This window comes from Vulpes vulpes, chromosome 1 (assembly GCF_048418805.1).
Source record: "Vulpes vulpes isolate BD-2025 chromosome 1, VulVul3, whole genome shotgun sequence".
Lineage (NCBI taxonomy): Eukaryota > Metazoa > Chordata > Mammalia > Carnivora > Canidae > Vulpes > Vulpes vulpes.
Window position 1 is genome coordinate 19,322,284 of NC_132780.1, and position 26,940 is coordinate 19,349,223.

General features: G+C 43.9%; 1 protein-coding gene across 12 annotated transcripts; it reads left to right on the forward strand.

Moving 5' to 3' along the window:
• The first annotated feature begins 2,735 nt into the window (after positions 1-2,735).
• ZNF331 (zinc finger protein 331) lies at positions 2,736-24,608 on the forward strand. Of its 12 annotated transcripts, none has more exons than XM_025985349.2 (7): positions 10,247-10,523; positions 11,414-11,479; positions 12,584-12,697; positions 13,345-13,444; positions 18,917-18,964; positions 20,193-20,319; positions 22,796-24,608. In XM_025985349.2, the coding sequence occupies exons 5-7, from the start codon at positions 18,956-18,958 to the stop codon at positions 24,130-24,132; spliced, it is 1,473 nt and encodes a 490-aa protein (XP_025841134.1). In that variant the 5' UTR covers positions 10,247-10,523; positions 11,414-11,479; positions 12,584-12,697; positions 13,345-13,444; positions 18,917-18,955; the 3' UTR covers positions 24,133-24,608. The 12 variants fall into 12 exon arrangements, with proteins under 12 accessions (XP_072614537.1, XP_025841134.1, XP_072614504.1 ...); XM_072758403.1 differs by having other exon boundaries at positions 10,316-10,523; positions 14,325-18,964; XM_025985351.2 differs by having other exon boundaries at positions 10,371-10,523; positions 12,584-12,703.
• Positions 24,609-26,940: the final 2,332 nt, after the last annotated feature.

The window sequence follows — 26,940 nt, forward strand, 5'->3', positions numbered from 1 at the left end:
GTTTGATTTAATGGGAGTAGTCTATTTACGTTCAATATAATAATGCATAATTTGGGATTGGATTTACCAATTTATGCTGTGCTGCCCTTCATTATCTCTGTTTATGCTCTTTGTTTTTCTATTTAACTTCTATGTGTTAATTTTTTATTAAACACTTCTGTATTTCACCCCTTTTAGTTTGGAGGTGGTATATTCAGTATCTCAGTATCAAACCTAGAAACTACACCATACTCTGAAAAACTGATCACAAGGCAGTTATTTGATACCTCTCAACTCCACCTGGAAAGTATGATGACAATCTAACACGAACAAATTGAACTTATTCCAAAGTTTTTTTTATTGTTGATCTGTATTTAAGCCTTTATTGTAACACTCACATGTCCTAAATGCATAGCTCAATGAAATTTCACAAGCCAAACATACCTAAGGGGACATAACACCCAGTAAGAAAAAAAAAAAAACAATATCATCAGGCCCCTCACAAAAGCCATGCCTTGCCACTTCCAAGCATCTTTCCTTGAAGGATTACCATTACTCTGACACCTCAGAGCATGATGCCATGCTCTAATGTGGTAATGATACCATATTAACTTCTCTCTTTTTGGCTTTTTTCATCCCTTTACGTTGTTATCAGTATGGTCACATGTTTCCATGGGTCATTGCTGTCTAAGATTCCATTGTGTGAATATCAAAAATTAATTTATCTTACTCTCAGTATTCATGGATGTGGTCTTCATTTGGGGTTTTTAGGAGTGGTTTTAGTATATGAATTCTAGAACTTTTGGTGGCACGTGTGCGAACTTTTGCTAGGGATATACACATGATGGAATTATTGGACTGTAGGTTTACATCTATCCAACTTCATTAGACACTGTGAAATATTTCTCAAGAATTATTTTATAAAATGGGGTTCATAAGCACCAGCAGTATGTAAAGTTCCTGGTTTATCCATAACCTACCAACACTTACTCATTTTTGTCATGTTTACTTTAGTCTTCTAGTTTTATTTGCATGTTCTTGATTACTAAGAAACTTGAACATCGGGACACCTGGGTGGCTCAGCAGTTGGGCGCCTGCCTTCAGCTCAGGTTGTGATCCCGTGGTCCCAGATCGAGTCCCGCATCAGGCTCCCTAAGGGGAGCCTGCTTCTCCCTCTGCCTGTGTCTCTGCCTGTCTCTCTCTCTCTCTCAGCCTGTGTCTTTCATGAATAAATAAATCTTTAAAAAAAGAAACTTGAACATCTTTTCATGTGTGTAGTAGACTTGACATATCCTTTTTTTGGTGATTTCTTTTCCTTAATTTTTCTATTTTTGGTTTTTTTTGTTTTGTTTTTGTCTTTTTATGTTGTCCTTTTCTTGTTTGTGTATGCTGGGTACAAATCCTTTCTTTGTGGGCTCATTCTCTCTGGTCATTTGATTAAGATCAACTCTTAATTTTAACATTATCTGTCATTTCCTTTGGCATATTAAGTATTTGGAATTTTGCAGAAATCTTTTCTATTCTAAAAGCATAGAAATGTTGTTTTCTTCTATAAATGCAGTTATTGTTCTTTAAAACTTAGATCATAGAAACACATTCAGAATTAATTTGTTGTTGTGGGAGGCAATCAATATTATTTTATAGTAAGGCTAGTAATTTGCAAGAGATTGCTTGACTTTGCTACGGCCCCTATTCTATCCAGCACAACATCCTCTGCTACAAGAGTGATTCACAGACAGCAGGCTCCTCCATGGAGGTCAATATGTGGGTTTCTCCTTTTCTTTCTTAGGTGCCCTCCCAGAGATGCCCAAACATTCTGCTACAGCAGTGAGGGTATGAGCTAGCCTCACTTGCCCCTAAGATAGCTCAATCCCAGGACCCATGAGCAGAAATCGCAAATCCCACTCTCAACCCACTGAGCCACCCGGGAGCCCCTAATTGTTGTTTTCAAGCAATAGATTGGTGACCTAAATTATCAGATTCCTCTCCAACTCCCCCCCCCCCAGGTTCTTGTCCCTTGACGCCACTGGACCTGAACCCCCTGGTTGCTCATCCGCCCCTGCAGGTGGTGGGGGACAGGAGAGAAGTCATGTTCCGGCGGGAGTCGGTATAAAGCTGTACATTCTGCAGGGCACGGTCTCCATGCCCCCTACCAGCTCAGGTCCCCTGGACTGACAGTTCCAGTCCTCCATCACCTAAATAAGCCTTTCTCCTTATCTGGGCTGCAGATTATCCCAGCTGGAGCCCTCGTCTACACCGGTCCCCGACGAGGTGCCAGCGCCCTCTCTCGTCTCCACCCGCTAGTAACAGCAGCTTCCGACTCAAACCTTTCCGACTTTGGAGGAAATCATCTCAGCTTCCAGCCTAAGTGTCCACAGCACTAAGCTTTTACCCTAAATTGTTGAAAACATTTACGTAGAACAGGCAGGAGGCAGAGAAACACAGGCGGATCCAAACCCGAAGAGTAAGTTCTGCTCGGCAGATTCAGAAACGCCCAGAGAGCTGGGCACACAGTAGGCCGATGCCCCGCCCCAGGCCCCGCCCCAGGCCCCGCCCCAGGCCCCGCCCCAGGCCCCGCCCCAGGCCCCGCCCCAGGCCCCGCCCCAGGCCCCGCCCCAGGCCCCGCCCCAGGCCCCGCCCCAGGCCCCGCCCCAGGCCCCGCCCAGCATGGCCGTTACGCAATTTCCGACCGACCCCGGAAGCGGATCCGGAGAAGGGCGGTCTCACGGCTGAGGGACACTTTGTCCTTCCGGTTCAGACTTGAGCGCGGCTGCTCTTCCGTCGGCCGGCGTCTGTTTTTTTGCAGGCCCGAGGCTCATTCCGTGACCGAACTAGTCGTGGTGTGGCCGGGACAACGGGGTCCCAAAGACACCAGCTTCCGGGAGGCCGACCCTTGAAGACAGCAAAGGCTGCCTCCAAAGTGCCAGAAATCCTCCCAGGCTTATGAGGAGAATGTGGCGGCCAGGTGGGTGGGTGAGCTGTGCAGGTAGGCGGTGGAAGCCAAAGCGATGGTGTGTGTGAGTCAGTCATGGGGGACTTGCTGGCCCAGGGGGGTTTCAGTTCCCCTCAGGGGATGCTTTGCCCGTCAGATCTTCACCTGAGCCGAGAGTCCAGCTGGAAAGAACCCAACCAGGAAGTTTGGGGTCCAAATGGAGGTAGCGGAAGTCCTCTTCCAGTGGTGTGTGCCCCACTGGAAAGGATTTTCCCCATCCCTGTATCTTCAGATTTCATTTAAATTTGATTCCAAATTTGTTGGGTTTTTTTTTCTTTAATCCCCAGTGTTTTTCCTTTGAATTGTATTGTACAGATAAGATCTCGGTGATCTTTTAATAATTACATATTGAAGATATTCTTTAGTATATGCTAAATAATTTTACAGTATTTTTTAAAAGATTTTATTTATTTATTTGAGAGAGACAGAGAACACAAGCAGAATGAGGAGCAAAGGGAGAAGCAGACTTCCCACCAAGCAGGAAACCCCACCCCAGGCACTATCCAGAGACTCCTGGATCGGGACCTGAGCTAAAGTCAGACTTAACCGACTGAGCCAGCCAGGCACTCCTAAAATATTTTATTGTGTATTTGCTAAGCATATTGGAGCCCTAGGGCTGCTATGACAAAATACAACAAATAGGGTGGCATTAAAACAACAGAAACGTATCAACTCCCAAGTCCTGAGTGTGGAGGGTGTCGGCAGGGCCATGGGCCCTCTGAAACCTGGAGGGAAGAATCCTTCCTTGCTTCTAGTTTCTGGTGTCTGTGAGCAGTGTTTGACTTCCCTGGGTTGTGGTGCATCATTCCAATCTTTCCTCTTCACAAGACGCATGTCTCTTTGTATGGAGTTCTTTATACAGGGACACCTGTCATATTGAATTAGAGGCCTTCTCTACCCCAGGATAACCTTATCTTAACGAATTATATCAGTAATGATCCTACTTCAGTAAGATCACACTGGGGTATAGGAGGTTAGGACTTAACCACATCTTCTTTGGAAGAGGGCACAATTCAACTCCTGAAAGTAAGGATGTTGATGATCTATCTTTTATATTAACCATCAAAAATTAATTTAACCAGATCACCTAATATCCAGCAGCCTTTTAAAAAAATTATTTATTCATGAGAGAGACAGAGAGAGGCAGAGATATAGGCAGAGGAAGAAGCAGGCGCCCTGTGGGGAGCCTGATGCTGGAGTCGATTCCAGGACCCCGGGATTACACCCTGAGCCGAAAGTCCTCAACAGCCTTTTTCTTCCCTTATTTTCTGTTAAATACGTTTTTCAGTTTTTAATCGTACCTTTATTATGTCCCCCATAAAATTTTATGGCTTCTTGAGGCTCCTGTGTGGCTCCATTGGTTGAGCATCTAGACTCTTGGTTTATGCTCAGGTTGTGATCTCTGGGTCATGAGATCAAGCCCTACCTCCAGCTCTGCACTCTGCACTCAATGCAGAGTCTGCTTGGGATTTTCTCCTCTCTCTGCTCCTCCCCACACTCACATGCTCTTTCTCTTTAAATAAATAAATCTTTAAAAAAAAAAAAAAAAAACCTAATGGCTTTCTCGCACAAATCTAGAAACGCCTCGTAAGAAGGGGTCACAGTATATTTGCTGATGGGAATGCAAGCTGTTTGATTTTTTTTGTTTGTATTATTTTTTAATTACTGCTAGTAAAGAAGAAAGACTGATGTCTCTATGTTCGAGATTTGCTCTGTGTTCTTGTAGGGGCCCAGGGCAGGCTGCCCCAAAATGTGCCACTTTGGCATAAAGATTGTTTCGAGCTAAAAGTAATAAAAACCCAGCAGCTGTGGGAACGGCACTCTGCCTCCCCCATAACTGCCTCAATATACATTGGAAAGGAGAGCCAGCAACAGGAAGACCAGTTATTAACGGAGGCCCCTCATCTGCATAATAGAACAATCTATTTCTCCAAACTGCTCCTTTCACCTTGCCAGTGAGTTTTCTCCCCTACTCCCTTCCTTAGCTAGCTCATGTAAGCTTCATGGTGCTTTGTTGTCTTTGGACTTTCATGTCTGTGTGGATTCCCCAGACAAGTCCTGTTAATCTGTCTCATGTCAATTTGAATCTAAGTCCAGCTAGAAGGATCACAAGACAGAGGAAAGTTTTCCTCCCTGATATTCTCAATTCTTTTATTAGTCTAACAGTCAGAATAGATCCTCTGCTGTTTCACATATGAAATCACATCGTCCGTGAAAAATAACAGTTCTAACCTGCCTTCCTTGTCTTGTTTCCACCTTTCTTCGTTTCCTCAGTCCTGGCTCAGGCATCCTGTGCAGTGGGGAGTGGGGAGAGCCCTGACTGGGCCTCTAATCTCAGCCTCACTTTCATGAAAATGCGCCCAGTGCTGACTGCTTATTATGTTTGTTGAAAGTTTCTTGCTGAAAAATAAATTTTTTAGGGATCCCTGGGTGGCACAGTGGTTTAGCGCCTGCCTGTGGCCCAGGGCGCGATCCTGGAGACCCGGGATTGAATCCCACATCGGGCTCCCGGTGCATGGAGCCTGCTTCTCCCTCTGCCTATGTCTCTGCCTCTCTCTCTCTCTCTGTGTGTGACTATCATAAATAAATAAAAATAAAAATAAATTTTTTAAATGTTGTATTTGGCGTGATTTAACTATCAAATATCTTACTGAATGACCTACAGTGCTCAAATATGTTTTGTTTAAATCTGTTATTTTGTTGTATCACCTTAATTAGTGTTCGAATATGGAATCCTTTTTTCATTAATGGAATAAAGTGAATTTGGCTAATATTAATTGCTAAGTGGTTAAATTTAAGTGACTAAAGTCATATTTATATCTTATGCATTTAAAGGAGATTCAAGTTAGAATTTTCTTTTTCCATTTTGTTCCTTTTTTTAAAAAAAAGATTTATTTTAAAGAAAGAACAAATGCCCAGGTGTGGGTGCAGAGGGAAAGAGAGGAAGCCGACTCCCTGCTGTATCCCAGAAACCTGAGGTCATGACTTGAACTTACACAAAGAGCTGGAGGCTTAACAGACTGAGCCACCTAGGTGTCCCTCATTTTGTTGTTTTTTTTTAATAGCCTAATATAATGTGAGCAAATTAATTTTTCTTCCTTAAAGGAGTTTATATCACATTGGAACTATATCTGGCTTAAAATAAATAAAATCTTACTAGATTCAGAGACCTCCAATGCCTTTTCTTTTTTTTTCTTTTTTTTTCTCCAATGCCTTTTAATCTGTATGTTGAAATTGGTTCTTCAGATTATGTTTTAGTCAGGATTTGCAACATAATCTGGAAAGTAATACAGACACTTCCCTTAAAAATACAGATTTTTAAAAGAGATTTTATTTATTTATTCACGAGAAACACAGAGAGGCAGAGACCTAGGCAGAGGGAGAAGCAGGCTCCCTGCAGGGGGCCTGATGCGGGACTCCATCCCAGGACCTAAGCCAAAGGCAGACGTTCAACCACTGAGCCACCCAAGGGTCCCCATAAATATGGATGTTTTTAAAAATAGAAGGTGCTTAACTATTTTACATTCTGAGCAGAAATGCATTAGGCCTCCACAGTTTCTCCACACCTACACAACGTTTTCACTCTTTTGTATTGTAGTCATTGTAACAGATGTAATACTGCATTATAGTTTTGATTTTCATTTTCCTAATGCCAGTGAGCGTATTCTTATTTGCTTATGAGCCATTCATGTATCTTTGGTGATGTGTCTATTCAAGTCTTTTTCCCATTTCTTTTTTAATTGAGTTGATTTCTTTATGAGTTATAAAAGTTCTTTGCATATTGTTCACTTGGGGATGTCTTCATTTTGCCCTAATTTTTTACTGATAGTTCTACTGGATATACCATTCCTGTTTGACTTTTTAAAAAAATTTTCAGCACTTTGAATATTTTATTCCACTATCTTCATTTGTTTACTATTACTGATGAAGTGCCAGTCATAGTCCCATTGTGTGGGACTAGTCCCTTCAGTGTGATGAGTCTTCTCTCACTGCTTCGGGATTTTTTTGTCTTTTGTTTTCAACACTTTAACTATGATTTGTCTCTTACAATGTCTGGATTTTGAATTGTAGTTAGAAATGATCTCCTTGGGATCCCTGGGTGGCGCAGCGGTTTAGCGCCTGTCTTTGGCCGAGGGCGCGATCCTGGAGACCCGGGATCGAGTCCCACATCGGGCTCCCGGTGCATGGAGCCTGCTTCTCCCCCTGCCTGTGTCTCTGCCTCTCTCTCTCTCTGTGTGTGATTATCATAAATAAATTAAAAAAAAAATTTAAAAAAAATTTAAAAAGAAATGATCTCCTTATTTTCATATTATGGACATATTTTTATCCTGTTTATAACTTATTTTTCTTTAATTATTTAAATTTAATTTAGTTAACATATAGTGTATTATTAGTCTCAGGGGCAGAATTTAATGATTCATCAGTTGCATATAACATCTAGTGCTCATTCCATCAAGTGCCCTCCTTAATGCCTATCACCCAGTTATCCTATCCCCCATACACCTCTCCTCCAGCAATGCTGTTTGTTTCCTAGAGTTATGGTTTGCCTTTCTTTCTGTTTTTGTCATATTTTATTTTTCCTTCCCTCTGCTATGTTCATGTTTTGTTTCTTAAATTCCATATACGAGTGCAATCATAAGGTATTTGACTTCCTCTGACTTATTTGGCTTAGCATAATTCCCTCTGGTTCCATCCACATCATTGTAAATGGCAAGATTTCATTCCTTTTGATGGCTGAGTTACACTCCATTGTGTGTGTGTGTGTATCTTTATCCATTCTTCTGTCAATGGACATCTGGACTCTTTCCATATTTTGGCTATTGTGAACATTGCTGCTATAACCATTGGGGTCGGGACGCCTGGGTGGTTCAGTGGTTGAACACCTGCCTTTGGCCCAGGGTGTGATTCTGGAGTACCGGGATCGAGTCCCACATCAGGCTCCCCGCATGGAGCCTGCTTCTCCATCTGCCTATGTCTCTGCCTTCTCTCTCTGTGTGTGTCTCTCATGAATAATAAATAAATTAAATATTTTAAAAATAATAAAAATAAACATTGGGGTACACGTGTCCCTCAAAACTCACTATTTTCGTATCTTTTGGATAAATACCTAGTAGTGCAATTGCTGGTTTGTAGGGTAGTCCTATTTTTAACTCTCTGAGGAATTACTTTTTTTAACCTTTATATATCTGATCCATTTGTACTTTTATTTTGATACATAGTTTGAGATAGTGAAGGAATCTCCAAATAACTACCCTGCCCTTCCAACAGCATTTTAAAATAGTTCATTACTGATGAAACAGTGTAGTATCTTGACTTTACCCATTCTTTCGTGATTTTTTTTTTAATATTTATTTATTAGAGAGCATGGGGGGGGGGTGTGCAGAAGTAGAGTGACAAACAGACTCCCCACTGAGCGCAGAGCCTGACACAGAACTCAGTCCCAGGACTCAGGATCATGACATGAGTCTAAGTCAGCCACTTAATTGACTAAGCCACCCAGGCACCCCATTGACTTTACTCATTCTAAGGACAAAAGGGATTACAGAGAACAATTCAGATTTCTTTAGTTATATCATGGATGTAACTATCCACAACTATCAACATTGTTACTTCAAAAGTATTTCCTTTATATTGTAGGTAACAGGAAATAATCATGTTATAAAGTTGGTAATGTGAGAAACAAAGGCAGATGAAAAATTATTAACTTTCCCTACTACCTGCAGCCCCTTGACAAATCCTTGAAACAGGCAGAGTGACCTTCCTCCTAAGAACTCAGCTGCCTTGATCTTAATACTTTGCTAAGGGCAAAAGGCAATCTTAGCCCAACCTCCAGGATCCTGTAAGTCTACTTTAACATATAAAAATTCCTTTAGAGACTTCCTTTATCTCTACTCCCCAAGATACATGTTGGCAAGCATCCCCCAAGCATATGGCCCACCAATACACATCTGAAGGATCTCATGACTCAGGTTTTATTGGACAGCCATAAATTACCTTTTCTCATCAATAGCTAGCCCCCTCAAGAAAAGTCGTTAGCAACTTAAACCATCCCAACTTGAAAGTATATAATGGGCCACTCCTCATGACCCCTCTGCTGCTCTTTCTGTCCCCATGTCCTGACCCTGTGCTTTAATAAAACCACCTTTTTGCACCAAAGACATCTCAAGATTTCTTTCTTGGCCATTGACTTCAAACCCTAACGTCTTTTCCTACATCATTTGGGATTTAACAAATTAAGAGAACAATGCTATAGGTTCAATTTGATATGAAAATATTTGAATAGGAACATAAGAATTCTCCCACTTCTGTTCAGGCAAAATACTTAAAAGCAGTGTCAGCCCAAGAGTATGGAGTTTGTGTTCTCCGATGTCATTTCCAAACAACAGGAGAAGTGGTTGATTCTGCATCTGAGGTAGAAGAAGTGAAAAATAAAGTGAGCCGACAAGAAAAAGCCAAAAGTAACCGATCATCATTCAAGGTAGTTTTAGAACGACTGATTACTCTATTTTAAAAAAAAAAAAAAAAAAAAACCATTGAAATTTTTTTTTTTTTAATTTTTTATTTATTTATGATAGTCACACAGAGAGAGAGAGAGAGGCAGAGACACAGGCAGAGGGAGAAGCAGGCTCCATGCACCGGGAGCCCAACGTGGGATTCGATCCGGGTCTCCAGGATCGCGCCCTGGGCCAAAGGCAGGCGCCAAACCGCTGCGCCACCCAGGGATCCCGCCTGATTACTCTAGAAAGTGTTTTTTTCTTTAGAGATTTTATTTTATTTATTATGAGAGGCACGGGGGTGGGGGGGGCAGAGACACAGAGGGAGAAGTAGGCTCTATGCAGGGAGCCCAACGTGGGACTCGATACTGGGTCTCCAGGATCACGTTACCGGCTGAAGGCGGTGCTAAACCGCTGGGCCACCGGGACTGCCCTAGAAAGTGTTAAAGAGACAAACCTGCTGCCTTTACAAGAGATCAATCCTGGAGTGGAAACATAGCCCCACTTTATAAGGGAAAGCCTTAAGTTATAGAAATAGCCTAGTTAATGGATGTACAAAGAATGTCAGAATTAGAAAAAAAAAAACGGCTTGTTTTGTTTTTAATAAATTATGATCCGAGGGAAAAGTCGCAATCACGCAAAAATCAACCACTTAGCAGTGAGTAACATCACAGATGACTACCACCCTTATGTAAGGGACCCAAATGCATGTTGGGAACGGGTCCCCCCCCCCCCCCCATCCCTGCGCGAGTGTTTCCTCTGAACTACATTTCCCAGGAGTCTGTGAGCACAGCTCCTTGGAGACCGTGTACTGTTGTGTGCTGGGAAAGTGGACCACCGCGCGCCCAGCTCCTTGTATTCCCGAGCTGCTGGACTACATTACCCAGAGGCGCCGTGCACCGCCCCCTCCGCGGAGTCGGAGCGCAGCGAGGCGCCTGCTGGGAGATGCTTACTGCGCCGAGGGTTGTCTGGGCTCAGCATCCCGCGGCCCTGGTCCCGAGTTGATTTAGTGCCTTGTGCCGCCTCCCGACGTCCGGCGGGTCGTGGGGCCCCGAGCGGTGAGTGGCCGGCCTCCCGAGAGGGAATCCGCGCGCGCTCTGGTCGGTGGAGGTCGGCCCGGAGGGTGCTCCGCGCGAGGAGGCCCGACGCGGAGCCCGGGCCCGCGGCCGCGGAGAGAAGTGCGGGGCTACGGGGCTACGCGGGGGTGTCGGGGCCCGGGGGCCCCGGGGAGGGGGCAGGCCCCGGCTCGGTGGCTGTGACGCACTTCGGGGAGTGTGTGGGGGCGGGGCGGCACGGCCGGCGGAGACTGCGCGGCGGTGGGAGGGGCTCCTGCGCCGCCGCGGGGGTGACGGAGGGCGGGATGCGGGCACCGGGTCAGGGAGCACCCTGCGGTCTGAGGTCGCGGCTGCTTTCTCCGGCCTCGCGGGCCAGCGCAGGGCCAGTGGCCGGGAGGGAGGGCAGGGCAGGGCCCGACCCCGCAGAGAAATTAGCCAGCAGGAGGGGCGCAGTCATAACCCCGAGGTGACCGGTTCAGGACCAGAAGCGCCCTTCTTCCGCGCTGATTTCAGGACCCCACTTCTTGCAGCCTAGTCCTCTAGAAGCGTTGAGATACTCAGATCCCAGTCGCCCCCCCCCCCTATTTCTGATTGGTTTTCTGTTTTTTTTCTTATCTTTTTAAAAGATTTTATTTATTTGATACAGAAAGCGCGCGCAAGGGGGAGGGGCAGGAGAGGGAGAAGCAGGCTCCCCAAAGAGCAGGGAGCCGAGTATGGGGCTCTCTCCCAGGACCCTGGGATTATGACCTGAGCTGAAGGCAGATGCTTGACCGACTGAGCTAACCAGGCGGCCCTCCTATTAGTTTTTGTTAGGTGTGTGGGCCTGGAGGGTATTCTCTGCTCCAACTTATGCTCCAGAAAGGCCCTAGAGTGTCCTTCTTTCTTTCCCCCAGGCCAGCCATCCTCCAGAACCAGCATCCTGAGGAGGAAGACAACTTGTGACACATCTTAAAGTCAAGGTTCAGATGAGTTACCTCTTTGTTGAGTAAATGTGTTTCTAGGACTTCAGAATATTTGCTTTTCTTGGCCTGAAACGTTCTTCCAAACAGTGACTAATTCTTTCCTGAGAAGTGTGATGGGGATGTGCAAGTGTATGCACAGAGCACAGAAGAGAAGAATGCGGTGGGGAGGTTCTTGTTGTGCTTTATTTTAGCCTGCGATTTAGTCAGGAGGATACTCATTCTAAGGTGGAATCAAACGCCAGGAATCCTCAATCTTTCCCACAGGCCTGACTCGCAGATTGCAATGAGAACAGAGAAGGTCTGATTGTTTTGGCCAGTCAGTGACCAAGTAAGCAGCTTTTAAGAGCAGCTTTTAAAAGTGGGGTTTGAGGGGGCGCCTGGCTGCCCCAGTCCACAGAGCGTGCAACTCTTAGTAAACGTGCTTCCGGAGTGAGCAACTCTTGATCCCAGGATCGTGAGTTCAGCCCCACCTTGGCCGTGGAGCCTACTTCAAATTTAAAAAATAAAATTCAAAGAAACTGAGCCATTTTAACAAATAAATGAAACGGGGGGGGGGGGTTTGAGCAAAGATCTTTGTCAGAGGCAGGGTTGGTTTGTTTGTTTTTTCAGTGATCAGTAAATAGAAATCTGTTGTATTATCCGGGTCTTGTGGGAAGTCTGACAGCTTCATTCTGCTTCACTTGTATCTGTATGAACCACATAGTTTGATGTTGAGTGTGAATTCTGGAACTAGAGCAGGATTTGGCAAACTTTCTCTCTAAAAGGTCATGTACTGAACAGTTCGTCCTTTGTGGGCCACATATGGTTCCATATTCTTCTTCTTTAATAGATCTTGATCATTTTTAGAATGATTTTAGATTTGTAGAAAAAATTGCAGTTAGTATGGAGAAGTCACAGACACCCCACACCCACAGTCCCATATTGTTAACAACTTACACTTAGTATGGATGTCTCCTATTTTTACCTATTGTTAACAACTTACCATTAGTGCAGGACATTATTTACAACTGGTGAACTGATTTTGATACGCTATTGTTAACTGAAGTCCATGCTTTATTCAGATTTCCATAGTTTTTACATAACGTTCTTCATGTGTTCCAGGATGCCATCCCGGAGATCACATTACATTTCATTGTCATGTGTCCTTATGCTCCTCTTGGCTGTGACAGTTTCTCAGACTTGCCTTGTTTCTGATGACCTTGACGGTTTTAAGAGGTACAGGTATTTGGTAGGATGCCCCTCTCTTGGAACCTGATGCTTTTCTTGTGATTGGACTGGGTTTATGGTTTGGGGGGTGGAAGAGTGCTACTTTCATCATGTCATGGCAAGAACATAAACGGTCAGCATGATTTATGATTGCTGAGTGTGATCATCTGGCTGAGGTAGTTTGTCAGTTTTCTCTACTGTGATGTTACTCCTGTTTTTCAAAGACCATGTCTCCCCAAGTGACAACTGCATGTTCCAGAAGCCCTGTCACACTAGAGCCTAGTCACTGAGCCTTGGTGGTCACATCTTTCTTCTCACTTACTCATTGGCTTATAAGGATCCCTGCAAAATACACTGGCCCACCTGGCATAATGCAGGCTGCCTCCCTGTCTTGAGGTCAGCTGACGAGCGACCGCCAGTCCACCTGCAGCCTACCTCTCCTTTTCCGTGTAATGTAATATATTCACAAGCTCCAGAGTTAGGATATGGACACATTTGGGAGACAGTTATCCTGCCTGCCACAGGCCTATCCATCCACAGTTCCCCTGTTGTCTGCAATATACCCACTCCTCCATAACTGTGGAATTGTTCATTGTTGAATTTTTTAAAATTTGAGACTATCGTAAATTATATTTCTTATCATGGATTTAATACAGGCCTGCTACAAAAGGTTCAGTTTCCTAAGGAGCCCATAAAGAAGAAACTTGAAATTACCCATAGCTGTATCATCCAGAGATAATTGCTGTCAATATTTTGGTATGTATGTTTCCAGCACCCACCCCCATGCATATGTATGTGGTTTTGACTCCAGAGCATTGGATCCTGCTAATTGACACATAATTAAGCCAAACACTGTTCAAATCTTAGTTTATAGAGGAATCTAGCTCAGCTATGGGTGACATTATACCTGTTGCATGTGGAGAAGAGAGATGTGTGCCAGTGATCCTCATCTTACTTTTAAAAAGTCTCTCACATATTTACACCTTAAAAGATTAGAAAGACATCATTTGAAACTAATCCCATGAACAAATTATCAGTAAAGACAGACTTTTAAAATCCGACTTCCCAGGATTTTTTTCTTTCACAGAACATGGCAATAATCCCTGACTTACTACAAATATGAGCTGTACTATAACATTTCCTCGGGCAGATAAGATACACGAGAAAAACGTAAGACAACAGTAGTTTAAAACAATCACATTACAGAGGTACCTGGTTGGCTCAGTCAGTGGAGCCAACTCTTGATCTCAGAGTCAGGGCTTTGAACCCCATATTGGGTATAGTGATTGCTTTTTTAAAAAAATGAAAGTTTTTGGGGCACCTGGGTGGCTCAGTGGTTGAGCATCTGCCTTCAGCTCAGGTCATGATTCCAGGGTCCTGGGATTGAGTCCTGCATTAGGCTCCCCACAGGGAGCCTGCTTCTCCCTGTGCCTGTGACTCTGCCTCTCTCTCTGTGTGTCTCATGAATAAATAAATAAAATCTTTTTTAAAAAATTAAACTGTTCACAGAAATCTTCCATATCATATGGAATACAAGATCTGGCCACTTGCTAGTATTCTCAATTTGACATCGTTTGTTTTATTTTACTTTATTTTATTTTTATTTTATTTTATTATTTTATTTTATTTATGACAGAGTGTGCAAGCAGGGAGGAGAGGCAGAGGAAGAGGGAGACAGAATCTTAAACAGACTCTACACCCAGTATGGAGCCTGACATGGGGTTCAGTCTTGCAACCCTGAGATCATGACCTGAGCCAAAGTCAAGAGTCCGGCATGTAACCAGCTGAGCCACCTAAGCACCTGTCAGTGTACATTCTTTGGACTGGATTTTCCATGTAGAATCACGTCTGTTCCTCTCTGCTGGTGGAGAGGGAACATTTCCTCCTTACATGTCTTAGACTCTTTTTTTTGCTAATGTTAATTTAAGAGAATTTCATTTTTAAGAGGCTCTGAAAGTTTTTAGTGTGGATTATATAGATAGCAGGTGTGAAGTACATGTTTTAGCATAAGAAAGGAAAAACAGACTTGAATTTTTTTTATAAAAACAGATTAAGGGTGGTTGTGTTCTTTTTTTTGTTTTTTAAGATTTTATTTATTCATGAGAGACACAGAGAGAGAGACAGAGACTTAGGCAGAGGGAGACACAGGCTCCCTGCAGGGAGCCCAGTGCAGGACTTGATCCCAAAACCCTGGGATCATAACCCAAGTGGAAGGCAGATGTTCAACCACTGAGCCACCCAGGTGCCCCCACATTATATCGTTTCCTACCATAACAGCTAACTTGTCTTAAATAACTTAATATTACTGTGTTTTATTCAAATTATCTAATAGTTGATTCAGTCTTACCTGGCAGGTACTGTTTCTACTCCAATCTTACCTGTGGGGAACAGACAGTGTGAGGTTAGTAACAGAGTTCAGATTTACATCCTGAAAGTCAAACCACAGAGCCTTATTCTTGCTTTCACCAAGACCTCTCATCCCAAATTACACCTACATTATTAAATGTATAGTAATACCTTCTTCACTTAGTAATTCAGCATCAACTTCTTTCTCAAATAGTATAAATCAATATCATTGTTAGTAGGTGTATTAGATGCCACTGTAGCAGACCATAATTTATTTATCTTTGCCACAGGTATTTCTTTTTTTTTTTTTTTTTTTTTTGCCACAGGTATTTCTATGCTTTCTTTTCATTTTTTAAAATGATTCTCTGAAAAATCTGAATAAACTTAATGGATTACATCAGTATCAATGTCCTGGTGGTTATATTGTACTATAGATTTGTGATGTGTTACCGTTGGGGTCAGCTGGGTAAAGGGTACATGGGATCCCTCTGTGTTCTTTCTTACAACTGCAGGTGAATTTACTATTATCTCAAAAATTATTTTTTAACTGTACCAATTTTTAAAAATCCCTTGAACATTCTCATATATTTGTGCACTTCTGTACCTGTTTCCTTGGGATAAGTTCCAAAAAGTGGAATTTTGCATCAATACGGTGCTTTTGTTAAGTACCTACAATATGATACAAGTATTGGGAACAACAAACGATTAAAAGGACATTGTTACCTGTACATTGTTTATGTCTCAGCTGGAAAGGGAAACTGAGTGGGAGCTCAAGGCAGCCTGTGGTCAAGGCCAGTGGAGACTTTTGGTAATATGCCGTGAGGGGTGCTGAGAAGGGGGCCACTGTTGTCAGGTCACGACCAGATAATTGTGAACACATGGGCTCTGTGTGGAGTAAAATGGAATTTGTTTCCTAAGTTTTGTATCTTAAGTGTTTTCTCTGATGATATTGATGCAAAATGAAGACTAACAGGGTCAGGTGGTTTAGCATTCCACAGGACACCATGGCTGGAAGGATAGCTCGGAAGTCACATTCATCCTCCCACCAAGACAGCCATCAGTACTACAGGACATCCCTTGGAATCTTAGTCATTTTTCCAGTTGGTCCTCACATATGTGGATGTAGGTAGGAGTCAGAGAGTTGGTTTAGGTATATTAGGAAGCAAAAGGAAAGAAAAGTTGTACATAAAATAATGCGAAGGTATCTCAAGACTTTTAAAGTTTCTCTTTGAGAGTCTATCATTTAATGAGTTTGAAAGAAATAAACACACATACATATATATGTCAAGCCAATGCCTGGCTTTTGTTATACCCCTAGTGAGGTATACTTGAAGAAAACCAAAGTCAGAGAGTGTGTCATAGGCAAGGTTCTGTGATTCTCTGTGTGTACTCAGGATTTGACGAGTAGTCCTGTTCACGGCCAGGATTTATTACAGCAAAATGATACACAGCACAATCAGAGGGACAGGTGCATGGGATGGACGACATGGGGAGGAAATGAGGCACACACTTCCAGAGCACTCTCGCGGTGCAGTCACACAGGACATGCTTGATTCCTTCATCAGTGAGTTATAGCAACATACATGACGCTTTTTCCACCAGGGAAGCCCATCTGAGCCAAGGAAGCCAGGGTTTTTATCACAGGTCAGTCACAGAGGCACCCTCTCTCTGCCATATACCAAAATTCCAGGCTCCCAGAGGAAAGTAAGGATTTAGTATAAACCACATCATTGATACTGTTTCAAAGCAGTGAGCCACTCTTGCCAGGGAACACTGGGGACCCCCTGGACCTTCTGGAAATCCAGCCAAAGGCCAGTCTTGCCGTTTCACACCTGCTTTGTTTACTCTTGCTGCACAAAGGATTTATAACATGCCAGGCTTTTTCTTTCTGTTTCTTTGTTTCTATTTTATATCTTTTTTTTTCTATTGATGTTGTGTGTGTGTGTCTTCTCTGTGCATCATATATATAAGCATTGTGTGTGTGTGTGTGTATACACATGCTCATATATAGAATTTTACAAGTGTGGGATCCCTGGGTGGCGCAGCGGTTTAGTGCCTGCTTTTGGCCCAGGGCACGATCCTGGAGACCGGGGATCGAATCCCACGTCAGGCTCCCGGTGCATGGAGCCTGCTTCTCCCTCTGCCTATGTCTCTGCCTCTCTCTCTCTCTCTCTCTATCATAAAAAAAAAAAAAAAAAAAAAAAGAATTTTACAAGTGTATTGTTGTATCCTGGTTTCTTTGCTGACCATGTATCTGAAGTGTTATTCGTGTCTTGTAAGGAATTCTTCCAACTTATGTTTCACAATCATTTACTCTTTTGCATCAGTACTCTGCATGTATTGCTGCAGTGAGCTTTTATGGACGTAGGGTGCTGAATGTTACCTGGGCCTTTCCTTCTCCACCCTGTCCATCTGCCATGCTTGACCAACCTCACCCTACAAGCCAGGAGAGGTTCAGGTTTGCATGGTACACCCCCTCTTCATCCTGGATGGTATGGTTGGAGGGAGCAGGATGTTGCTCCGAGTAAGACCATGCACCCTAAATGAACCCCATCTCAGGTCCAGATCACAATGTCCCTGCCCAGAGTTAGCCAGACTGGGAGGTTTGGGGGCACAGTATGCACACGAGATTATCCTCAGTTCTGACACCACATCCAAGGTCAGGACTTTTCCAAAGCCACCCTCAAGCTAGAAGGATTCCTAGAACTCACCAAGAGCTGTTCTTCTCACAGTTCCAGGTAATTACAGGGAAAGGATGCAGATTAACATCAACCAGGGAAACAAGCACATAAGCTGAAGTCTAGGAGTATCCCCAACGTGGAGATTCCAGTTCTTCTCTCCCTGAAGTTAGGACTGGATGCTCTATCAGCATTGACATAGGACAATATGCATAGACTGTCGCCAAACAGGGAAGCTCACCAAAGTTTTGAGGCCCAGAGTTTTCACTGGGGCTTCAGCACATAGGCACAGCTGATTGAATGATTGATCATCCAGACATGACTGACCTGTTGTCTACATGTTAATCTCAGTACCCAGGTCAGTTGATACCCCATGACCCAGAGCACCTATCCCAAATCACCTGATTGGTCTTGGTGTAGCCAGTTCCCACCCTAAGACTGGTTGGGAATGGCTAGCTGCACCCAAAACAAAGACATTCCTACCAGGTATGATGTCAATTACCCTTTGGAAGTTGAGGACAAAAAAAAAGATCTTATCATTTGCATCAGGAAGGATGCACCTAGAGAATTATGCTAAATGAAAGAAGAGAAAGATAAATACCATAGGACTTCACTGATAGTGGAATCTAATAAAGCATATGAACAAACAAAAACAGAAACAAACCCATAAATACAGAGAACAGATGAACATAATTGCCAGAGGGGAGGGGGAAAAATAGGTGAAGGGGAACAGGAGGCTCAGGCTTCCAGTTATGGAGTCAAAGGGAGGAAAGGCACAGCATAGGGATCATAGTCCCGTGGTACTGGTAGTATCATGTGACAGATGGCAGCTACACCTTTGGTGCACACAGCGGTGAACCTACTTTAAAAAAATTTTTTTTTTTAAGTTGTGTTGAGAAACAACAGCTGAAAGTAGGTCTGATTTCAAGGCAAAAACAAAAACTCCTCTGTGTGTGCAGCTGGGTTTCTTAGGGCTTCAGGGAGAACTCTTCCCTTTTGTCCAGACTCTTCATACTCCCCGATGCATCACATTGATGTGTGTGTATTGGGGGGAAGAAACGGCCAACGGGTGGGGGATTGGAAACAAAATGGAAGAGCAGGAAACTTGTATTAAATCATTTGGGGACCAAGATGCACTTATTGTAATACCTCTTTTTTTCTCATATATCTCTGGCTTCTCTGGATTTTGTGTCTTTGGTAAAAGAAACCTCAAGAGGACTGATCAGTTCTTGATTCTAAAACTATGGCGCACGTAAGTATGTATTTCTCTTTCCTTAAAATATGATATTTAGGTCCTGTGGCTGTTTTTATGAATTACCCTGAAGCCTCCTGCCCAACTGAGGCCCATGTAATTACCCACTGTCCAGTTCTTCCTGTTCTGGCAAACAATGATGCCATGCAGCCCCATCCCCACCTGTGTGCCTAATGCCCACTTCACTGAGCTAGTGATTCAGTGTCTCCTGTGTACACACCCTGCCATCAGGAGTAATGCTGGAGCAGTGGGGAGGACAGCCACTTGAGAGAAATCCTTGAGTCACATTTTTCTTTTAATAAGTGGGAGATGGTGATCCCATTTGACTACACACAAAAACTACCCTCCCCCCCCCATTCTCCATGACTGTTTTTTCCAGGCAGAGGAGGCAATGTTCGTGTTGGTTGGTCTCCATGTCAGTGGTGGTTAGAGCTGGAGCTCCATGAGGCTTTGGGAATAGATAAGGCTGTGGTCACAGCCTGAGGACTGAGAGGCCATGATGCTACCAGGGGACTCAAAGGGTGAATGTTGTTGTCAAACAGACCCACCATCCCTCCCTGGTGCATCCACATTGTCAGACACCTAAATCCTAAATCAGGAGCAGAGAAAAGGCAGGGGTGGTGGGTAGTAATGGGGAAGAAGGTCACAGTGTACAAAAGTCCCAGGTGATCACACATCCTCAGAATTGGGGAAAACCTTGGATACTTTGGGTGTACAACTTTAAGTCACTGTTACAATGGAATAAGAAGATGCTTTTGTCATTATGTAGGAAGACTGCCTGAAACCTAGGCAAAATGATGAACTTGAGGTTTGAGAACATTCAGACACATAAACCCTAGTTTCAAAGATAAAAGATCTCACTTCACATTTCAGAAACTAAACCCTGGGCATTGTCCTTGCCTTGATGGAGAGAGTGCAACAGGTGTCCACTTTGCCGAGCTGTTATGAGGCAGACCCATGGCAGGCCCTGTGCTTGTGAACAGGAGGAACCCCAGGATTGTTTCAAACATCCTGACGGCTTGGGATTAACAAGCATTGCACAGGACGTGGGGTTTCTCTGCGGCAGCGAGACTCTTTAAGAACATTAGGAGCTCTGCTCAGTCACAGTCCCCACGGTGCCCTACCCACCTCACAGGCCTGTAGTCTGTTCCTGTGTCCAGTCCCACCCAGAGCAGAGCCCTTTCTGTGCTGTCCATCTCCTCAAGGATGTATGGGTTTGTGTTCTCAGGGTTTGGTGACATTCTCAGACGTAGCCATTGACTTCTCTCAAGAGGAGTGGGCATGCCTGGACTCCAGGCAGAGGGACCTGTACTGGGACGTGATGTTGGAGAACTACAGTAACCTGGTCTCCCTGGGTGAGTTGCCTGTCCCCGGGAATGTCAGCACCCTCTACCAGGAATGCCAGGACTGACTTCTAGGGAACAAGTCGAATTTTTTCTTCCTCTAATAAACCAGCCACGTGTTTGATGTAGAACAGCAGTCACATAAAACCAAACAAGCATTATACATTTGTTGCTCATTGTACCTGAAGTGAGGTTGAAAGTTTTAATTCCTGAATTCTGAGTTACACTTTAGATGACAATCTCTTTTAAATGTCTCAGGCTATGTCTTATTCTTCTGTTAGAGAAATAACAGTCATAACAGTAAAGGCTAGTGTTGTGCTCACCCTATACCAGCATTGGCTATGTGTAAATACACTTCACCTTTCCACACATTTATGAGGTAGGCACAATTGCTGTGTCTAATTTGTGGGTGAGTATACTCAGGCACAGAGTGACTTGGTTGGACAGGGGAGGCAGAAGCAAGAATCCACACTGTCACTACCCTCTTGTACTTGCCTCTACGGATAAGGTGCTCAGAAGTTTAAAATAAGAACCTTCCTGTCTTGTTGCCTGTTACTTAATCCTTTTTCTTTTCTGAAATTTTATCCTTTTGACTTTCAGCCTGTAATAAATTTGACTAAGTTTCCATCAAGGAATTTTTGAGCATGTAATTATTTTTTCTTAAGTTCTACATCATGTGGCTTTTTTTTTTCTTTCTGAAAGCAGGACCTCTCATTTCTTTTCTTTTTTTTTTTTTTTTTTTTTTTTTTAAGATTTTATTTATTCGGGATCCCTGGGTGGCGCAGCGGTTTAGCGCCTGCCTTTGGCCCAGGGCACGATCCTGGAGACCCGAGATCAAATCCCACGTCGGGCTCCCAGTGCATGGAGCCTGCCTCTCCCTCTGCCTGTGTCTCTGCCTCTCTCTCTCTCTCTCTGTGTGACTATCATAAATAAATAAAAATTAAAAAAAAAAAAGATTTTATTTATTCATGAGAGACACAGAGAAAGAAAGGCAGAGACACGGGCAGAGGGAGAAGCAGGCTCCATGCAGGAAGCCCAGTGTGGGACTCAATCCTGGGACTCCAGGATCACGCCCTGGGCCGAAGGCAGGCACTAAACCGCTGATCCCAGGACCTCTCATTTCTAAGTCAGAAGTGATTTGCTACTTTGGGGAGGAAGGGAAAGAGCCTTGATGGCTGAGAGGAAGGACAGGTGCAGAGGAGAGTGACAGCCAGCCTGGCTGGAACAAGCCATCACTGAAGCAAGCAGCCAGGCAAGGCAGGGAGCAGGTGCACCTGAGGTGTTTGGAAAGCTCCCTAACAAAGGTCCATGGCCTCTGGGGAAGAAGTCACCACCATGAACTTGATCTTCGCCCCATTCCCCTCCTACCGGTTTTCTTCTGTTTTTGCTCCTGCTTCACATGTTGCTGATGCTCCTGGTCCATGGACCACGCCTTGAGTAGCAGGGATGTAGATGTGATCCCATGCTCTTTGTAGCTCCTGCAAGTTGGTTGATATCCTAGCTTTGAGTACTTTTCTTTTCCTTTTATCTAATATTTGCTAATACTTCTTCCCGGGTGCTGTCAACGTTCTAACATCCTAAGACTTTATCCCATTATGGCTCTTTTTGTGCTGTTAGCACTCACTGACACTCAGTGCATAGATCCACTTCAGTGGATATTCACTATGGTGATCTATCATTGCTTTTTTGTTACTGTACTAATTCATTACAGAGAAACTCTGCTCCATCTGCTAGTTGGTTATGTAGTAATTTTTCATAGTGGATAAAAAGGTTTTTAAAGGAAAAATTATTCTTATAATCAAGGGCTAGTTGGCTAGCATGCTCCACAGCTGATCGTTTAACACTTTCTAGCATCATTATGAACTCATGAATTTAAGCATAGTCTGGGTTTTGCAGCCTCTTGGTGTTAGCATCCCCATTGATGGTCAGATCCCACCTAAATATTCCCTTACAGGCATTTACCATGTATGTTACAGTTAATCCTTCACATTGTCCTTTTTATTTCCTTTGATGGTGGGTCTTTTTATCCAGAATCACTTTTCATTATATGATTGACATTATTTCAGAATGTTATTTTTATACCCAGCTAACCAACTATATATTCTTGTCTTTCACATTAGTTCTATATTTGATATTCCTGGGTTTTCCAGGTATGTCATCACATCATCTGCAAACTGTACTCTTTTTTTCATCTTTATTTATGAGCTTTGCCCCTCCGATTTCTTTCTGCTTAATTGTGTCAGCTGATAGGAAATGGTGGGGCTAATAGGCAGTTCCTTCTTATCTAACTTTAGCAAGAACATCCCCAGTGTTTCCTCATTAAGTATTGTGGTGCCAGAAGTGGACCATACTTTTAATGAGAGCCCTAAGTGATTCATGTTTATTCTCCTGGAGAAGTTTTATTTCCATCAGAGAAGTTTCTGGTTTGTGGTTAGCTTTGTGGTTTAATTTTCCTTAAAAGGAAAACAAAATGTTATTTTTTTTCCAGATTTGGAGTCACCCTATGGGACCAAGAGTTTACCTACAGAAAAGGGCATTTATGAAATAAATTTATCCAAATGGAACTCAAATGGAAAAAGTAAATCCCTTGGCCTTGACTGGATGTGTGAAGGTGAGTTTGAAGGACCACAGGGCCCTCGAGAGAGCTGTTTCAATCAAATGATAATCAACTATGAAAAAACGCCCACTTGTAGAGAAAATACCTCTGTTAGACCACATCAGAGACTTCATACTAGGGAGAATTCCTATGAATGTAAGGAATGTGGGAAGGCCTTTAGTCGTGGCTATCAACTCACTCAGCATCAGAAAATTCACACGGGTGAGAAACCCTACGAATGTAAGGAGTGTAAAAAAGCCTTTCGTTGGGGTAATCAACTCACTCAGCATCAGAAAATCCACACTGGTGAGAAACCCTATGAATGTAAGGACTGTGGGAAGGCCTTTCGATGGGGTTCAAGCCTCGTCATTCATAAGAGAATCCATACGGGTGAGAAACCCTATGAATGTAAGGACTGCGGGAAGGCCTTTAGACGTGGTGACGAGCTCACTCAGCATCAGAGATTTCACACTGGGGAGAAAGACTATGAATGCAAAGACTGTGGCAAGACCTTTAGCCGTGTATATAAACTAATTCAGCACAAGAGAATTCATAGTGGTGAGAAACCCTACGAATGTAAGGACTGTGGGAAGGCCTTTATCTGTGGCTCGAGCCTTGTTCAGCATAAGAGAATTCATACTGGTGAGAAGCCCTATGAATGCCAGGAATGTGGGAAGGCCTTTACTCGAGTCAATTATCTCACTCAGCATCAGAAAATCCACACTGGTGAGAAACCTCATGAATGTAAGGAGTGTGGGAAGGCCTTTCGCTGGGGTTCGAGCCTTGTTAAACATGAGAGAATTCATACTGGTGAGAAGCCATATAAGTGCACAGAATGTGGGAAGGCCTTTAATTGTGGCTACCACCTCACCCAGCATGAGAGAATCCACACGGGTGAAACGCCTTACAAATGTAAGGAGTGTGGGAAGGCCTTCATCTATGGGTCAAGCCTCGTTAAACATGAGAGGATTCATACAGGGGAGAAACCCTATGAATGTAAAGAGTGTGGGAAGGCCTTTAGTCATGGCCATCAACTTACACAACATCAAAAAATTCACACTGGTGAGAAATCCTTCGAGTGTAAGGAATGTGGGAAGGCATGTAATCATGTGAACCATCTTAGAGAACATCAGAGAGTTCACACTGCTGAAAAACCTTTTGAACAAAAAGAAGGTGCAGAAGCTTCTATACAACATTCATTCCTGCCACAGCACAAGGAAAATCCATGATACAGTTTAACACAAGAAAGCTTTCACTGGTCACTCTTCTGCTTATAGCATCTCAGAATAGTCATGCTCGAGGCAAATTTAGAGAATAGAGAAATCACTTTTTCTTAGTGATCACACACACAGTGTAGAATTTTTTCCTGAATTGGCTTAATGAGTGCATAGAAGCCTCCGCACCATTTGAGCTTTGTCTCACTTCAGATTTGTTCTAAGGAATAACTCTGTTAATGCAACGTATGTGGGAAAGCCTCCTGCTGTGGTACACACCCTCCCTGTTACCATCACCATCCCACCTCTTTACTCCTGTGACACACTGGGAAAATGACTTGTTACCCCTATGTGTTATGTGTGAAATGGGGACAATCACACCTACCTAATACTGCTGTTGTGCTGAGTTTGGTACATGTAAACTCTCTGAAGGTGTATCTGGAACATTGTGTAAGTTCAATAAATACTAGCTGTTGTTGTTCTTACCATCATTACTATTAGCCTTGTTCTCCATGAGTTCCTACAGGAACACCCCCTGTGGTTACAAAGAGTTTAGAAAAGATGGTCAAACTTGAAGAAAATATAGGAGATTACTGTCACAGCCTCAGGTGGGTGGGCAGTTTCTTAGGACATAGAAGAGCTAAACAGCAAATAAAAAGTTTGTATGTTGGACTTGATTAAAAGTCCAAAGTTCTGTTCATCAAGTGATTCCATAAATACTGAAAGAAGTAGGAAGTAGACAGGGAAGAGTAATAGTTACCCTCCACACACCTGATAAAGGACTCACATAGAAAACAAACAGAGGGCAGCCCGGGTGGCTCAGTGGTTTAGCGCTGTGTTTAGCCCAAGGTGTGATCCTGGAGACCAAGGATCGATCGAGTCCCATGTCGGGCTCCTTGCATGGAGCCTGCTTCTCCCTCTAACTGTGTCTCTGCCTCTTTCTGTGTGTCTCTCATGAATAAATAAAATATTAAAAAAAAAAAAAAAACAGAATCCCCCAAGTCAGTAATAAATCTGTTTTAAAGGGTGAGGGGACTTAAATAAGCACTTAACAAGAGACGATCAAATGGCCAGTGAGGAAGTAGAAACAAGCTCAACATCCCATCTCCTTGAGGAAACAAAAACCACCATGCGATTTCACTAGATGATCACTAAAATAATTAACATTAAAAATCACATGTGAGCCCAGCACTTTGTTGAGTGGTCACACATCACCTGTTTAGGAAGGAATGCAGCCAGCATACGGGACCTCAGCCAGATCCTGGAGGTCCCACGGCAGGGTTGAGGAGGTGATGCTTCAGGAGGGAGAGTAGCTGGTGTACTATGGGAGGGGCTGGGCCAGTGATAAGAGTCCTGGAAGAGTTGGATCAGTTAGATTCAGAAAGGGCCCAAGCCATCTCAGGTGGTCAGTCCTGGAGAGAAGAGTGGGTCCTTTTGTTGAAAGGACTAGAGCCCATGGGAGTGAGTTGAGAAGCTGGGGGACAGGATGGGAGGGCCTGGTGCGTGGGGGAGGAATAGCTAATGGACAAACAGGTATGGGGAGACTCAAGAAAAGGAGAGTCTGGGGGTTAGAGCACAGGGGAGGATCCTGCAAAGGCCAACAAAGAATCCAGAGTCTGGGGTCAAAGTAGGGCTTATGTGTGGTTTGCCTCAGGACTTGAATACCAGTATCCTCAGACCCCAGGTGTGGGTGGATTCTATCCTAAATAAATGGAGGGGCAGGGAGAGGGTAAGGGAAGGAGTATGATGGGGGAAGGATGTGAGGGGACCATAAAGAAGAGGATTGTGGGACGCCTGGGTGGCTCAGCAGTTGGGTGCCTGCCTTTGGCTCAGGGTGTGATCCTAGGGTCCTAGGATCGAGCCCCACATTGGGCTCCCTGCATGGAGCCTGCTTCTGCCTCTCTGTGTGTGTCTCATGAATAAATAAAATCTTTTTTTTTTTTTTTTTAAAGGGACTTGTGAGGGTCATGGTAGAGATAACACAGAGTAGAAGCCCCAGGAGAGGCAGTACTGGGCAGGCCTTGGGTGAACACAGCCAAGATGCAGGATGCTGCCTGGACATAGGGGTGATCCACAGAAGCAAACGGGAAGAATGTATCAGTCAGGACTCTGGTTCAAGGAGCAAAAGCCTAATTCAAAGTAGCCGAAGGGAATGGGGGTTGGGAGGATAAAAATGGACTTGGGCAGAGGAATCACTGGCTTTAGCCTTGTGTGTACCCAGGCTCCCACAACTTCAAAATATCTGCGTTGAGTTTGTGCTTCCTTAGGGTAGCTTTAATGCTGAGGCTGCACACAGTGCTCCTGACCACGCCAGGACCTATCATACTTAGGACTTAGATTACCAGGTAGAAAAAGTCTCCAAAACATTTCCACACATTTTGCAGAATGGAGTCTCTCTGACTGGTTCAAAAATCTATCCTGGAAACTCTGCCCTTGGCAGGATGGATTGAAAATATTTCAGGTGCCAACCATGCCTTATAACCACCCTGGAACTTGCCTAAGGCCCACAGGTAGAGTGGGGCTAGAGATTTTAACATCAGGGGCTCTCATGTATGTTGACCAGATAGATACCAGGCAGGCAGAATCAGCAGCTGTCTACACCAGGGCAGGAATCAGAACATTCCCGCAACTGGATGAGGGCATGGTTTCAGAAGAGGTGACTCCCCTTCTGGTGTGTGCAGGGGCGGTGGTGAGGGGAATGGAGGCAGCATCTCAGCCCTTCTGTCCCTTTCAGTTTTAAAATTATCCTTACAAACAATACAATTGGGAATTGAGGTGGAGAGAGGTCCATAAAATCCCAGATTTTAAGTCGCTAGTGGCATG

Bases quoted from the DNA above. Each gene is read 5' to 3' on its own strand.
- ZNF331 (XM_072758436.1), top strand. The intron at 20,320-22,795 runs GTGAGTTGCCTG...TTTTTTTTCCAG, and splicing joins CAGTAACCTGGTCTCCCTGG to ATTTGGAGTCACCCTATGGG.